The sequence below is a fragment of the Sciurus vulgaris genome, assembly GCF_902686455.1.
Source record: "Sciurus vulgaris genome assembly, chromosome: 10".
NCBI lineage: Eukaryota > Metazoa > Chordata > Mammalia > Rodentia > Sciuridae > Sciurus > Sciurus vulgaris.
The window spans coordinates 117,972,755-117,990,392 of record NC_136470.1 but is presented as its reverse complement, the minus strand read 5'-3'; the positions used below and the strand labels follow the sequence as shown (position 1 = coordinate 117,990,392).

The 17,638-nt window shown below is 38.1% G+C and overlaps 2 protein-coding genes across 2 annotated transcripts in view; both read right to left on the bottom strand.

The window, feature by feature from the left end:
- Nucleotides 1–17,638, bottom strand: part of COL6A5 (collagen type VI alpha 5 chain) — a 149,322-nt gene that overhangs the window by 20,279 nt on the left and 111,405 nt on the right. The window contains exons 33-37 of the mRNA XM_079101329.1: nucleotides 15,855–16,342; nucleotides 10,167–10,260; nucleotides 8,964–9,623; nucleotides 5,300–5,387; nucleotides 2,799–3,007 (exon numbers count right to left, since the gene is read on the bottom strand). Of these exons, the coding sequence (XP_078957455.1) occupies nucleotides 2,799–3,007; nucleotides 5,300–5,387; nucleotides 8,964–9,623; nucleotides 10,167–10,260; nucleotides 15,855–16,342 (1,539 nt within the window). The remainder of the gene's footprint in view (nucleotides 1–2,798; nucleotides 3,008–5,299; nucleotides 5,388–8,963; nucleotides 9,624–10,166; nucleotides 10,261–15,854; nucleotides 16,343–17,638) is intronic.
- Nucleotides 12,133–17,638, bottom strand: part of LOC306638144 (uncharacterized protein) — a 148,725-nt gene continuing 143,219 nt past the window's right edge. Inside the window, exon 3 of the transcript XR_013757394.1 lies at nucleotides 12,133–12,147. The gene's annotated coding sequence lies outside the window, so the exon portion shown is untranslated. The remainder of the gene's footprint in view (nucleotides 12,148–17,638) is intronic.

Sequence of the window (17,638 nt, the reverse complement as noted above, 5' to 3'; positions counted from 1 at the left end):
CTGGGTTGAGTTGCAATTTATTTAGAATTAAACCATCCATTCTTCTTACATATTTCCAAAGAACAAAATACATTCCATTGGTTAAGTAATTGGTTGGGGCTACATTTTGCAAAGTATTTTTATATTGCAGATATCATGGTCTAAATGCCTACTAGAATCTCTAAGGTCATCTCTGCAGCTGGATCTTGAAAGTTTTTGTTAGATAGATATTGGATGGATGGATAGATGGATAGATGTTCTTGGATGAGTAAAATAAAATTATAACCTAGTTTAACAGGAATCCTTTGGAAGTATGAATTCTAATTTCTTTCCTGTGATCCTCGATACCCAGTTTCTTTCAACTCCATTGAAAACACACACCAAATTTGGCACACCAAAGTGGTAGGACATGCAGTGGTTCTTTAGCTTATATCAGAATCACTTGCAATGCTTGTTAAACCACAGATGGCTGAGCCCCACACCCAGAATTTCTGATGCAGTAGATCTGAGATGAGTGCTAAGAATGTGCCTTTACAGTGGTTTCCCAGGTGATTTTGCAACTGCCAGGGTAGGGACCACACTTTGAGAACCACAGAGATAGCTAAGGGCAAACTTGAGGGCATACAAAAATCACCCCTGGTGGCTATCGAACTTGTAGCTTTCTCTTCTCTGTTCACACTCCTAAGTATGAAGCAGTAGTTCTGAGGAGGGATTAGGAATCTGTTTATGGTGAACTTCCAGATCATTCTGATTCAGGTTGCCCTTGGGATGCTCTAAGGAATGGAGAGGACGAGAAAGTGATAGAATTGAAGATGAAAGCAAAGCAAATCAGAGCAGGTGGGAAGAAATAGGAAAGGTAGAGGTGAGGAGGGAGTCAGTGATTGAGTTTCTGGTGAAAGAGGGTCTATACAGCTCACCACCAGCCCACAGGATGCTGGGAACTCTAAATTTCTTAAATGGTTAGGATTACTGACTCTCCCCAAGACTCTCTCAGTTCAAGGGTAGAAAGCTCAACCATCACCTTGTAAGAATTATATTATAAATGAGTAATGAAGACAGCAATTGGAGGTGCTTATGAAAGTTATCAACCTTTTATTTGTGCAATACTTCTAGAACTTATCAAATCTCATCTCCTGGTAACTGAAAAGGGTATCTGAACAACAAATTACTCTCAAGAAGGATAACATGTTATACAGAAAATTCTCAGTAGTTTTTGATAACTGGTTGAAGACAATTTTAAGAGAAAGAAAAAGAAAGCAAAAAATCCCTAGAAAACATGATTTGAGTTTCAGGAAATATTTTGAAGGATAAAAATAAACACATTACCCTTAGGTCTGGGACACTCTGTTTCCAGGTCTCCCGACCTGACATAAGCCCCCATTGAACTCCCAGAATACTTTAAAGCCCACTGCAGGAGAAGTTGGGAAGGGTGGATTTATATTTTTCCCCCTTGCTAGAGTCATGCACAATTATTTCTTCCCCCAAATTGAACCTTACACTGGCTCTAAATATCTTGATTCTCAGACATCTGGAAAACGGACTGAAAAGTTTTTCATTTACTAGTGAACAATGATATTTAATTATGGCTTCAGAGATGAGTGATCAACCCCCCACCCGGTCATATCTGTCTTTCCTGAAATAATTCATGTGCTCGAATGACTAGACTTTAAAATGCTTACCTCTGACAAAGCTATCGCAAATAACAATTTCCTATTCTAACATTGCCAGAACACTTTTCATTCTTCTTCATAAAACAAACCATCATAAATACCTGTGCCTGGAGGGCTATTATAATTTCCATATCATTAAAATGAACAACCAAGATTAATAACATCCATAAAAAAGAACAAACATGGAATTCTTTTTGTTTAGGCTCTATCTATATGATATATAAAAATCATTTTAACTTGAAAACATACACTTGAATGCCTTATACTATACACATCTAATTTTAATGTATCACTTCTTTCTAAAGCTAAGATGCCTTATTTCTTAAAGAAAGGTTGATTATTGACTTTTTAATTCTTCATTGTAGCTTTTCTAAAAGCAAGATTTACTGTTTTAAAGACAAAATTCAAATACTATATTTCAGAAATAGTTATGGGGACATATGTGTTGAATCCAGGAAACATGAAATGTATCCAAAAAACTGTAAGAATGAATATTATAGTAAGAAATTGACCGCTTTTTCTTTCCTGCTTGCATATTTTCACTACACATGGTATTTTTGATACAATGCTTAAAATGCTGGCATTCTGGTCAAATGAGCATTTTGGGAGATTCCAGATGCATAGCTTGAATGGCTGAATTGTCTATAATTTCACACTTTTTAATGAAAATAGAGACATAACCTTATATATCAATTTTATTTGAAACTATTAAATTCTGACAATAGTTACTACTTTGCCTTTAAAATGTAGAGAGTAAGTAGTGGTGGAGTTTTTTGCTCCATCATTTTGGGTATCTCAAAAATTAAATTTGTACTTTCTCATGTAATCACAAATTCTGGGACATTGGCAGGTTAATTTTAAAAAGCCATTTTAACACCTCCTTTGTTCTGATATCCTCTACACTGCTCCTTCTAAGTTATGGATTCTAGAGATATCTTTTGTTGAGAATATCAGGGACATTACTGAGTACTTTTATCAGCAATCTCCTTAGTGGTACCTGTCACCATTTACTTCAATTTGGATAAAAGCAGAAGTCGTCACCATCTTGAATTTGAAGAAATAGTTGCTTAATCAATTTGATTCTCTACTAGTATTAAAACATGAGGATCCAGGCCATTTAAAATTTCCCAACTTTTAAAATTTCCTTACCAGAAGTGAAACTTGTAGTTTCTGCAGCTTCCTGGTCTTTCTCATAGTTAATCACTAATTTTTGTGGCTCTATTATTTTACTTGGGATGTAAACTAAATGGTCACCTCCATTGTCCTCCAGCACAAAAGATGAGTTTCTCCCAGCATTGAATTCCTGCCCAATGAGGCTGTTCTTATCTAAAGAGACCTCATGTAGCTCAGCAGTAAATCTAGACAGAAAAAAGAAAACAGGCAAGTTTTAGGTGAGTCAAGATGACTTTAAAGAACTCAAATAAGACATCCCAGCAATTTAATATAATTCTTTAATTATTTCTTAAAGGGAAAGTATTTGGGTGGTAAAAAAAACTAAGCTCATAGTAGAGCAAAGGAAGGGACTCTGGGGAGGGGGAAGGGAAGAGAAAGGGGAAGCACCAGGGAAGGAAATTGAGTAGATTATGTGCAAATATGTCACATGAATCCCACTTTTATGTATAATTATAATGTATCAGTAAAAACTTTTAAAAATCTAAGTTCTTTTTAATCAAATAATAGACTTGCTATGCACATTACTTTTTTAAAAAAACTAATAAAATTTTTGTTTATTCTTCTTTTTCCCATATATGCTTATAACTTATGAAATATTTCTTAGACTAAGCCAGTCTGATTTGCATAGAATTACAGATAAATGACAAAAAATTCAACCATAGGTTATCTGGAATAACCTTATTATGTCTCAGATTAATACCAATCACCACAGAAAATAGTCATTTAATTTACTAAGCACTTCTCTAAGAAGAGTGAGACTACATAAAGATATCCTGTTGATATCAGTGCCTCTTAAAATGGTGAAGACATTTAATTCTTGGCAGTTTAAGAGTTGTCTGTTATAATTTAAGAATGTTTCTATTTAGATGATAAAACACTTTATATAAGTTTGCTCTTGATCATGTAATTTTATGTAATTTCAATGTTCATGTTGCATTTATGTTTGATACCCGTATTTGGCACCCAGAAGTTCTACTTTAACTGTGGGGAATTAATGATGAAAGAAAAAAAATAGTCAGACATACATGAAAAATACATTTACACCAAGCAAAAATCAAATGACATTGTAACACACTGTGTGGATAATTAGCTGTCATGCAGGTGAGCATAGTGATAAGAAATTAATTCATTAGTAAAGGTGACCAGCATAGACACCACTGCAGCATGTCCCATATTTTACATATTTACTAAAATATATCATATTTTAAAATTTCTATTAGTTTTGGTAAAGCAGAATCACCCATGACTTGAAAATTAGGGTTTTGTCTTACTGAGTTTGTTTGAATTTGATGTTTAAACTTGTTTTGTGTTTAATAGCTACATAAAAACTATAAGCATATAGTATTTACAGCTAGATTTATGTTTGTACATGTCTAAATAACATAATATTTTGTCTGCAGTCCTGTGAGGATTGCTTTCTTTTAAATAAATTTATAGTTTACTCAGGTTTGGAAAACACTGCTTTTACATGACATTAGGGCCATACTGTCCTTCAGAAAGTACTGGCCGCTGGATACTTCTCCATTGAACTACCAAGGACACGAAGTTGGCTGTTAGAGAAATGTGAACTTGCATAGACTGTGGGGGACCCTTGCTATTTTGCTTCTGGATGTATCTAAGAAGACTTCTCTCTTCAGAGAAGCTCATTTGCTTAATTGAGGAGATGGCAATTATAGGTCTAGACCTGGATTTCCACAAGGCTTCACACAAGGATCCAAACTTGGGGAAGTTCCTAAGAAGCAAAGAGCAATCAAGATGGGTCACTCTCACCCAATCTGAGGGTCAAGATGCACCCAGATTAATTATTTATATTTTCATTTAGGACATAATGTTAGGTAAAATTATCTGCATGTGCAATTATGTTGTGAGATTTTTAATGCAATTTTTTTGGGATGAAACAATAAATTATATGCAGCCCCAAGTTTTAACAAGATAATACATTGGGGATACATCATAAATACCTTGGCAGAGGTATAAAAAGGTACGAAAAAGAGGCCTATGGATTTTGAATGGGAGTAAAGATGTTTCAAAGAGGAGACAGCTTCATTCTGAGCCATGAAAGATGGGAAGGAACAGGGTCCCAAGTGGTTGAACAGAGACCCGTGGGGCTTAGTTCATACCAGAAAGACACGGTCCATTCAGCAAGAACCCAGAGCCTCAGGATGGGGAGAACTGGGAAGTGAGGTTAAGCAAGGTTCATGATAAATTATGGGTTCTATTCTGGGGTGAATTTCAGTACAGAAATTCCTGAGGAAGCCATGAATTTATTAAAGGCAAGATTGTCATAAAGCTCACAAAAACATCAAAGCAGGAAGTGTGCTCAATATGTAACTTCTGCTATAGACAACGGAATATACAATGAGCCTTTACTTCAGAGACCTTGCTGGTTTTCTCAGTCTAATAACCTGTCAGCAGCCAGCAAGACACCCATCAGTCAATTATGAGCCACTTGTAAATATAACAGCTTTCCAACTCACTGGAAACCACTGGTCTGACCATCCTCCCCGAAACTGATGAGCCTGCAGGCATTCTCCAGCATTGGTGGTGGGTACTGATTGAATCCTCCTATTGAGAGAACAAAGTTATAGTTAGATTTTTGAATTAGGAGTTGGGTTTGCTAGGTAAAGAGGAATCAAAAGGAATCCCCTTGAAGCAATAAATGTTAAATAACCTGTCACAACAGAATTTGGCTACAGTGAAAACAGAAAATAGGAACAACTAGAAATAGTTGATTTCAGAATGTTTTAGCAGCTAAAGAATTACAGGATCATGGAGAAAGATCTCAAGTTGTTTATCTGAGGGTTAATTGTCATGCAGAGACACAGGCTTCCCACAAGTCCAGGTGAACAAAATCTCAGAGACATTCTATTCTGATTGTGCAAAGCTTTTCCTCTCAGACTTATGCTACTGGATCAAACCTAGGAAAGATCATGTTTTATTACATGATGCTATTTCTGTGCTTCTGCACCAATGAACACTAATTTCCTATGAAAAAATTTTCACTTACTGGCCAAAATTATATGTTCCTTTATACTTGTCCTGATGTTGTTTTACAGGTTGTAGAATATTGAGAAGTTCATGATTTTTCTCCTCATTCAGGAAAGTAATAAATTAAAGGAGGCTTTCGATCATTGACTGATCCATGACTCCATGAAAATATCTCAGAGAATGTCACATTTCTCTGATTCTAAGATGAACATTTTTTTTTCTTTTTTCTATGTGTCTAAAATGAGAATATGTCTTCTGGTCGATTGCATCTGACTCTTGTTGGTGGTCAGGCAAGAAATATGATGGAGTTTTCATTGTCTGTGAGTGTAGGAACAGCACATGTGTCAACACCAAACCTTGTAGAATCAAGGACAGCACTTTGGAAAAAAATCCCAGAAGTGTTGGTAGACCAGTTTTTTAACTGCTACAAAAGCAGTGTTTCTGGGAAGGCAGTGAATTAGATGTATTTAGTAACAATGCACCGGTGGAAGTCAAAAGTAAGTCACCTCTGCATAACTGCGAAGCCACTCAAGAGCCCAGCACCAACTGCTTTGAGTTATTTTATGAACTTTTAAAAAAATGCTGCATTATCATCTTTCTTAATGGCACAAAAAACAACACTGCATGGGGAGAGTTGGATATCAATGACAGTATCAACAAAACTTCTGAATGCTGAATTTTTGACATTCAGAAGAGTCAAATTCTGAAAGAGAAGAAGTTTTAGGAATGCCATAACCCGTCTATTTCACACATATTTCCTTTTAATGCATGCATAGGAGCGATATATAGTAGTACACATCTAAAAGAAATTCCAATTACTTTAAAATAAAATAAAATTTTTTTAAAGGAGAGTTGGTGCCAAAATTTAATTGGAAGCATGTTTTTTCTTCTTCTTTACATGATACAATTGAGGACATATAAGGTTCCAGGAAATAACGTAGCTTCCCAAGAAGGCAAAAATGGATTCTCCGATTGAGTATGAGTCACAGGAGAAAGTGGAGCTTTCTCTGCAATCAGGAGTGACCTTGCAAGACATTCTCACTGCAGTGGTGCTGGGACATTGCTTGAATCCAAGAGACACTTTAACTTATGGAGTGGTTGGGATTGGTTCCAGAAGAATCTAGCTCCAAACCTGTTGGGTTCCTAGAAAGAAGAGGCTCAGCTCCCATATTGTGGGATCTTCTAGAAGGCAGTGCTATGGTTTAGATAAATGTCCCCTAGAGGTTCATGAGTGTCACCGCCCGTGGCAACAGTCCCACAGATATTGTTACCGCCTGCAGCAACAATTGCGCGGGTATTTATCGGAGGTGGACTGGAAACAAACTACTTCTATCTTTCTCTTTAGTGCGCTGCTTTCTTGCTTGTTCACTTATTCCCTAGCTTATAGAGGAAGAGAGGCTTTGAGAGGAGAGAGAGAGAAAGGCTTTGCATAAGAGAGAAAGAGACTTTGCTTAAGAGAGAGAGGTTACACTTTCAGAGACGCTACTTCTTTTTAAAGTTCTGCTGCTTCTTCTTAAAGGTGCATCCTGCATCCTGTGTCCTAAAGGTGCATGCTAGAAGTGCGTGCTAAAGGCGTGTCTATGGTGCATCCTGCGTACTGTGATCTGTGATCTGTGATCTGCCTTCTGCCATCTATCAGAGGTGCTGCTTATACGATGGTGCTTCCTATAGGTGTGTGTCTTATATACCTAAGGCAGCCAATCAGTTTAGGATTAAGTAGCATGGTTGAACAGGCACTACAGTACTAATTAAGAATGAGGAACATCTGTTGACCACTAGCACAAAGGAGACATTAACTAATCAGGCAAAAGTAGATCATGCCGTGTTAACACTAACTATGCACCACCTCTTGGTTCAATGCCAGCCACCATCTTAGGGTTACCCAAACATGTCTTTTGCACATGAGTTAAAAGTTTGATCCCAAGAGTGGGGAAGGAGGTTCAGTGCATCTTTAGAAGGCGGGGATTGGTGAGAGGTCCTTAGGTCACTGAGGGTGTGCCTTCGAAGGTGTTTGTGGCACTCGGTCCCTTCCTGGCTCTCTTGCTTTCTGGCTCATGCTGTAAGTGTCTTTGCTCCGCCAACTACTTCACATGATGTGCTACCCTTGCTAGAGGCCCAAAGCGATGGGACCTCTTGACCTTGGATTTGTAAACTTCAGAATCATAAACCAAAAATTTTGCTCTTTATAAGTTATTCACCTCAGATATTTCATTATAGTAATGGAAAACAAAATAATAGAAGGAGTTCTCACACATAATGCTATTGACAATTGGGGTTGAGTTGTTTCTTATTGGTATGTGTGTGTGCAGGGGGAATCTGCCCTATGAATTGTAGGAGGTTTAGCAGCATCCTTAACCTCTATCAATTTGAAGGTAGTAGCATTCCCAAGTTGTAATAATTAAAAAATATTTCCAGACATTTCTAGTTGTCGCCTGGGGCAAAAGAACCAACTCACATTCTGAGAACTGTTTCTCTAAGAGAAGGTTTCTCTCAAATCATTTGTGGTAGATGACAAGGTATTTTTATTTCTAATTCTTGGGAGACTGATATTTTTTCTCTAATTCCTTTTCAATAAGACCAGTCCACTGATCCATGTACTTGCATGCTACAGCAATCAATGTCAAATTGCTTTAAAAGTTTATAGATGCTTACCCTGAATTTCTAGACATACTGAATCAGAACTTGCATTTTTAACAGAATTTCTATGTGATTTGTATGTTCACACTTTGAGAGGAGCACACGACTGTGCCATCTCTACTTCCCCACACAGGACTCCAGGGTATGCCAAAGTTGTCAATAAACCAGGTACAGCAGGTAAAACTTGTATTTAAGTGCCTATACTGGAGACCATCTCAGAACTGCTGGAACCCCTTCAAATCAAACAAGTGTGACTCAGGAAACCTCTAGTCACTCCGTGCTTTCTACTGGTCTGATTTTCGCTAAAAGAAACTCTATTGTGGAAAAGTTCTCATCATTGTGTGACCAGGGTCATAAATAGGATATAACCAGGATATGACCCACCCCTGCCCCCATCTCATCATCTGATTCATATATATGGATTAGCAGTAGATACAAGGATAACATTAGGTTATCAATACTATGAGCAAATACTAGCTTATTAAAACAAAGGAAAACCACCAAATAATGACTTACGTCTGACCGAGTATACAAATGGTTTTAAGAACTTTATGACATAATTCACATCTGGTTTATGCATTTTCCCAAGCTGTATCAGATGGTGATCAAGTGGGTAGCTGGCTAATTCTTCAATGTTGTCTTTATGTGTAGGGCCCAGAGAAATCACAAACAAGACATAGCCTTGACACTTGGCTCTCAAAGCCATCTTCTTCACATATTCCTTTCTCTCATGATTTTCTCCAGCTGAGATCACAAAGATGACCCTGTGTTTGCGTAAGTTGGGTGTTCCTGGGAAGAGGTTTTCCATGGCCCATTGCAGGGCATGACCAAGGGTGGCTCCTCCATCTAGCTGTTGGAGGGAAGTCTGGATGTGACTCTTTATGAGGACTTGGCTGTCATAAGTTGTAAAGTCAAACTCTGCCTTTACTGTACCCTTCTTTCTCCTGGAACTATCCCAAGGAGAATAGCTCAGCAAGGCAATCCTATCCCCAGAGTCTGAGACAGAAGGGTTTGAAGAAATGTCAAAGTTGTCGATTGCTGAGCTCATCAAGGTTTTCATGGCCTTAAAGTCATCATTTGCTACTTGTTGAGAATTGTCTAAGAGGAAGGCTACATCCATGTAGGAATCTTCAGGTAAAAAAATCTCTTCAGCACAAGTATTTGGAAAGCATTTATCTGAAAATACACAGAAATACGCATCATGAGTTGGATTTTAGCACTAAACACTTAAGATCTTTGTCGAGGGATTCAGTGACTAATTACCAAGAATTAATCATCTGATCAATGCATCTCAAATTTCACATCATTCATACTAATAAGGAGTTTTCAACATCCCAGTATTTCTGTGACCACTAGCAGACAATTTGGGGTCTGTGTTGAAAAAGATTTAGGTAGCAAGTATACCTGAAGTCCACAGTCCTGCCTAAACTTGTTCAGAATATATTTTCAATCTTTTAGAGGTTTTGAATTAATAACTACCAAATTGTCTTCCAGACATGCTACATCAGCTGGGATAATTTTCTAAACCAATTTTTACATTCTATGGAAACTCCAAACACTACAGGGATTGAAATCCTGACATATGGTGTTTTCCAAAACAGGAAAAATTGAAAATAGACCCTACAATCAAAAAATAGAAATCTGACAAAATCAGATCCAGTAACTTACCCAGGAGGCATTTAAGCTTTCAGCACAGTAAATTCCTTTCATTGGTCTTACCATAGCAAAGTGTGCAGCGACGCAGCCTTTCCAGTGGTTCATAGTCCCCATCTGGAGGAACTGGAATCACCTGAAATGTTCCAGTGTTGTCAAACTGCATGGAAAAGGAAATAAATGCTTGTTTGCCCATTTTTTAAGTCATTACAAGGAAACATTATATACTCACTATAAGAATCACTTTTGAAAAACACCCAATTAATCACTAGCACTTTGCATTACCATCCCTTGCTTTATTTAGTATATTTTCACACATCAAACATGCAAGCACACTCTCTCTCCCTTTTATCCTAAGCATTATCCCTCCAAAAGCATGCCCAGAACAAGTATTGGCATCCCTATTTTATGATTAAAAAAAAAAAAAAAAAAAAAGCTTCTATAAGATAACCTGACTCGATTCAGGTTCTCACAAGGGCAAGTCAAAATCTCTTCTTCTTGTACCTGCAAATCTGGACCAAATTTTTACATGCTTCTGATTAAACTCTAGCTTCTGAAGTTGGACCCTCCAGAAAACTTACATTTACAAGTTTCCTTTAGCTTCTCTAAGTAGTGATACCAACTATTCCTGCTCCACTCTATTTAGAAGATGTTAAGTGGAACTTTTCAGTCATAGATTCCAATTAGAAGTCTATCTCAAAAGGCAGTAGACAGAAGACACTAAGTTTACTTAAAATTCTTGGTCATACACTAATTTCACTTGTTTCTTGATTAATTTTTTGTCTTAATGCTCACTGAAATGGGCACTATACAGCATTCATTCATTCAGTGAGCCAATATGTGTTTGGGGGACATTTACTTTGTGTGAGGCCCCAGGAAAGACAAATACTTTGATCACAATGACATAATCTATCAGTCATTCCCAGGTGGTAATGAGGGTAGTTCTCAATCCACACAGACATTCATTCTTGCTTTCTTTCTCCCTCAGAAAATTAAAGGGTTAGAAAAGTCACACCTTCCTTTTCTGTAAAATTCTGAGCATTACGACATTTTAATAAGTATTCTGGCCTTATGGCTAGAAAGTATTTACTACATTTCTACATTATACAATTACTTTTATGAAACTCGATCTTTGGGGTATTACTTTGTATTTGGCCCTGTCAGTCCCATATGCAAAGACTAAATGCTGACTTGATGAACTAAGGAAATTTATTCACAGGGGTGAGCCAAATGCTTATTGAACGCCTACAATGTTTTACGTACAGTTCTGTGGCTGGGGATATAGACATCCCAGATAAAATCTCCACTCTAAATTCTACTGGGATGAGATACATGATAAATTAGTAAATTGCCTCATATGTTTGGTATAATAATATTTATAGAAAAAAAGCAGAGTAAGAGGGATGAGAGCTGTTGAAGTGACATTTAAATAGAATTCACTGGAAAAGTAACATCTAGGCAAAAATTCAAAAGACGGGGAGTAATCATATCTGGGAGAAGAGAATTTGGGACACAGAGAACAGTCATGGGAAGGCTCCTGGGAAGCAGGGAGTGTGCTTGGCTCACTTGAGGGTCAGTGCCAAGGACTGTCACAGGGGATGGAGAAATTGAGAGCAAGGAAAGAAGAAAGTGAGATCAGAGAGATTAGAAGAGGGCCTGGGGCAGATCACTTGGAGTTTACAGTGCTGGTCATTGTAAAGGTCTTAGCTTTAACTCAGAACTGAGGAGACCCTGGGGTATTCTGAACAGAGGAACAACCTAGTGTTTAACAGGATTACTCTGGCTTTTGCATTGAGACAGATTATAACAGAGCAAGACTAGGTGTGAAGACACTAATGAAAAAGTGATTGCAAAGTCCAGGCAAGAGGTGATGGGTGTTTGCATCAATATCAAAGGGGTAGATGCTAGGAAGTGGCCCAACTCTCAATTATAATTTTACTAATAATACCAATACTAGTACTTATACAATTATTTAACACTAGTATTTACATGAGTATTAAATTCTAGGTATTTATTTATGAATACCAATATACTCAAGTGTGTGTACCTATATACACTTTAATATATACACACATTTTATATATATATAATATAAAATTAAGCATGCCGCCCACACACACATATATGGGTGTGTGTTTTTACATACACTAAAATTAAGAATTTTAATATTTACACATACTAAAATTAAGGATGTTAGATGTAAGAAAAGATGAGGAGTTACGAATGACTGTAAGTAGAAGGATGGAATTTTTATTAGTTGAGATGTTGAATATTGGGGGGGGAAGCCAGAGTTTCACATTGTACCTGGTACGTTTGAAATATCCATTAGGCATGCAAGTGGAAGTGCTGAGTTGGCTGCTGTACATGTGGATCCAGAGTTCAGGATCATGGTTTCAATGGGAAATATAAATTTCTACTATTGAGGATATTTAAAACTATGTGTACGGGTGAAAACTTCAAGAGACCAAGAGCAGATAGGGAAGAGGGCTGAGGTATGACTGTTGGGAACTCCAACGTTTCAAAGTTAGGAAAATGAAAAGGCATCAGAAAACTAGACCAAGTAGGGGAAACTAATGAGGTCAGAGGAAAACCAGAAAAATGAAGGATACTAAAAGCCAGTGGGGAGAAAATGTTTCCAAGAGAAGGTGGGAAGAAGGATGATGTCATGTACTGCTAGTAAGTCAAATGAGCGGTGGACTTGGAACCAGCCTCTGGTGCAGGAACACGGAGATCATTGCTGACTTTGACAAGAGGAGTTTTAGGAGAGTAATAGGTAAGAAAACATGACCAGGGTTAGTTCAAGAGAGAATGCAAGGAGAAGCACTGCAGACAGCAAATGTAGACAATGTTTTTTCCTAAAGATATTGCTGTATGGGAAGCCAGGACATAGAGTAGTAGCTGAAGTGAGAAGTTGGGCTGACAAAGTTGAATTTTTTTCCTTCTGATTAGAATGACAGGGAAATTTTGTTGTCTATTAGACAGTGAATCTCTTCCAGCAATAATAAACTCTTACACTTTAGGGGTATGTGAGTCCCTAAAAACTCTGATCATATTTTTTCCAACTTCATATGATGAAAACTCATGGGCTGACTACAAATACATATTCCACAGAGAAAATAAGGTTTATAAAGATTTCATCTACCACAACTTTAGTAATTTTCTTTAAGAATTTTCTAGAACATCAGGGGGACATTGCAAGTCTAAATTCCACTTAGAGTACAGAGATAAAAATGGTGAGGCGAAGTGTTTTAGAGTAGACTCGTCAAAAGAAATACCATAAAACATAAGCGATACAAGAAATGTGAGGTGGTATTTCTGCAGGACAATGAAAATAGTCAATAAACTTACCAAAAAAAGTTCAATGTTGCACAAAGATATTGATCAAAGCAACAACAATGGGATACTCTTTGTAACCTATCATATTGGCAATAATTTTTAAAACCTGATAGATATAATTCAGTGTTGCTAGATATATGGAGGAACAGACACCCTTAGACAGAAGGGTAACAGTGCAGTGCCTTCAGAATGAGGCAGTGTGTCAAGGAGGGGTGAGGGCAGAGGGTCAGGGAGTACTCCGAGTGGAGAAGAGTGAAGAGGCAGGGATGTTCGTGCCAAAATGGAGCCTTGCTCAGGCGTGACACAGAATTCACATGTGAGGTTATCATCTGGTAAGAGCAGAGTGATACTAACTTTCTGGGTCAGTTCTGTAGATGCTGTGAATTATGAATTACGAGGGACTTGCTAACAAGAGAGGCTGGAGCCCTTTTTCTGCTGGGGATTCCATGGGGTTTGGGCTTGGTCCTGTCAGAGGATAAGACTGAATTTGACGTTCATCTTCAGATTTCTCTTTTTCTAGAAGGTGATGCAGCTCTAAAAGCAGAAATGTCACTTATTTCCTCCAGAGAGAAAAATTCAGGCAGCAGGAAGACTGAAAACCACAGGACCTCGACTTCAATAATCCTTTTTGTCAGAATCTATTAGGACTCTTTCTGTGGCTCTTACTTCCAGAAAATTCCTAGGCGTGTTAGCAGATTGATTCTCTCCACATTATAGAGAGCTTTTCTGTATTTTCACTGTAGAAATATGTATATATATATGTGTGTGTGTGTGTGTGTGTGTGTATTTAACAACATGATGGTTTCATCCAGCTCCAGAAACAAGTACTCCGTGGATCATCTGAATACCTATAAATGCCACTGGACCTTAAATGGAGAGGTTCTTAGGGGAAAGTGGAGGGGAGCATTAATCCTCCAAAATCTGTTGATCTGAAAGTGACAGAAATTCTTATGTTCACACATATCAAATGTTTTGAACCATTTTAGGGGATCAGAGATCCCCTGAACTTTATCTATCACAGGTTAAGACCAACTTCTTAATAAGATTCAGTGAGCCGATGACAAAGCTGAGAAACACTGGCCCGCAGATGGCCATAGAGGAACATGATCGTGGCCCTGTATTTCAGACAGAGTTCAATTTGATTCTTGATTTAGCTTCTCAGTAGCTGGACAGAAGCGGATAAGTCACCAGAATACTCTGGGCCTGCACTTTCTCATTTTTTTTTTAATTCATTTTTATTGTAAACAAGTGGGATACATCTTGTTTCTCTGTACATGAAGTAGAGGCATACCATTTGTGTAATCATACATTTACCTAGGGTAATAGTTTTTGATTCATTCTGTTATTTTTTTTTGTCCCCTCCACCCCTCCCACTTCTCTTTTCCCTCTATACAGTCCCTCCTTCCTCCATTCTTGCCCCCCTCCCACCCCCCATTAAGTGTCATCATCCGCTTATCAGTGAGATCATTCCTCTTTTGGATTTTTGAGATTGGCTTATCTCACTTAACATGATATTCTCCAATTTCATCCATTTGCCTGCAAATGCCATAATTTTATTATTCTTTATAGCTGAGTAATATTCCATTGTGTGTGTGTATATATATATATATATATATATATATACACCACAGTTTCTTTATCTATTCATCAATTGAAGGACATCTAGGTCGGTTCCACAATCTAGCTACTGTGAATTGAGCAGCTATGAACATTGATGTGGCTGTATCTCTGTAGTATGCTGATTTTAAGTCCTTTGGGTATAGGCCAAGGAGTGGGATAGCTGGGTCAAATGGTGGGTCCATTCCAAGCTTTTTGAGGAATCTCCACACTGCTTTCCTGAGTGGCTGCACTAATTTGCAGTCCCAACCAGCAATGTATGAGTGTACCTTTCTCCCCACATCCTCGCCAACACCTGTTGTTGCTTGTATTCTTGATAATCGCCATTCTAATTGGGGTGAGATGGAATCTTAGGATAGTTTTGATTTGCATTTCTACACCAAGAATACAAATAACCCAATCAACGAATGGGCTAAGGATATGAACAGACACTTCACAGAAGACGATCTTTAAGCAATCAACAAACATATGAGAAAATGTCCACCATCTTTAGTAATAAGAGAAGCGCTTTCTCCTTTTTAACACAGAGACAACAGCCACATTCCCTTCAGAGCACTGTGAGAATGCATGACTGTCGATGCCAGGACCAAGCAGGCCGCGGGAGCTGGGCAAACGTGTCTGCACTGTTCTTGACCGTTGTTATTGTCAGGTTTTGGATTTCACGGACACCGACAACAAAACAGTCACAAAAACTGCAAAGGGGACCAGAGGCATATGCCTCCCCTGGCTCCCCATCACTTCCGTGCTGCTGTTACATGCCCCTACCTTAAAAATAAAGATGGAGCCAAGGGAAAGTCTTACCCCAAAAGCTTCATCAAGGAAAACTCTTTCATTAAAGGCAAAGACCGCAGGACTGATATCCAGGGCACTGAACTCCATGGTCGCTGCGAGGATGGATGACCTACTGACGGCTTGACCGTTGCTAAAAAACACAGCAACTCTCTCCACATTGGCTCCTGCATACGTCCGCTTGAAAACATTGCGGGCCACAAACCTCATTGCATTCCCAATGTCCCGGGCCTCCGTAGGGACTTGGTATTTTACTTGGGAAAGAAGCTGGAGGAGCTGCTTCTTGCTGCGGTAGTCAGATGAACGGATGAGATAGCTGGTGTCTGAGTCGTAGGAAACCACAACAACTCTTGCTCCCACCGGACAATTATTTTCTCTGATGTGAAGATCATTGACGATGGAAGTGACGATGTCCTTTATTTCATTAAATCTTTGTTCAGTGACATCAGAGGACTGGTCCAGGGCAAACACCAGCTCTGTTGGATATGCTGGACACTTTTCTACAAAAATGAGAAGCACAAGTGTTTCGTTATTTCACTGATCAAAGTCTTTCCCATGCTCTTTACCCCAGGGCAGCTGGTGCACACAGGAGAAGCAAGAATTTCAGCTCTAGGTGTGGGGGTGTCCGCCCAAAAAATAAGGAGCCTGCTTTGTCAACTTGAAGGTGTTATGTAAGTGTAGAGCATTAATATTTTGCTATATATTGTTCAGACTTCATAACCCACTATTAGTCTGCTCTTTATGAAGAGATGGGGGGGAGTTCTTTCTGTGTTCTGATTGAAGTAGTGTTTATATGAATCTATGCAGGTATTACAACTGCATGCACACCAAAAACTGAATGTTACTGTACACAAAATTTTTAAATGTGTAAGAGGAAATTATGGTTTTGGGGGGATTTTGAAAATCTCTTCTCCTATAAAACACCTTCAAAATGATTTATAAATGATGAAGTCATTTGGCAGATATTCATCCACTTAGGCAACAAATTCTGAAACGTGTACACACAGGAGTCAAACACAGCTCTGCCCTCAAGAAATGTAGATTGGAATGCATCCTCACACTGTAAAGTACAGAGTGACTATTCTCAGTGAGAGCTCAGAGGACAGAGGCTGTTCCTCAAGAGGGGCTATATCAAGGGCTTTGTGGAAGATGGCCTTTGAATGAAGGCCAGGATGGGAGGACAGAGGGAACAGCTTGGGCCAAAGAAGGTTAGCAATGAGCTATTATTAAAATGGTATGGCGTGTGATTCCCAACTCAATACTAAGAGATTTAGGATAACTGAACTTTAGGAATTTCCTACAGAGTCTTCCCTATGCATCGAACCTAATTTTTAGATGTTCTTGTTAAAGTCTGAAAAAAGATTACCAAAAACAAAACAAAACAAAAAAAAAATCAACTTTACTTAGGCTGTTCCCCAATCTGGCTAATACCCAAAGCACATTAAACTCAAAGGATTCTGCATCTCAACCACTATTCTTGGATAATATAATAGAAAAGTATTGATTTAGATATTTGTTTTGAATCAAGGAACTTTACTGTAGAGAATTTTTTAAATATGAAAACTGATACTAAAAATAGAATAAGAAAATTGAGGTATTCCTTATTTTTCAACTCTGTGCTAAAAATGATTGGCAAAGTGGTTGAAAAGCATTTTTAAAACCCACATATTCACAGGATCTCCTAGAAGGTGGAATTGATTTCTATTTGTATTTTCTCCCTCCTCCCAGTGCCCTGTACAGTACCTGATGCATTTTATCCAAATCCATGAAGTCTGATTGAGCATTTATCACTTGCA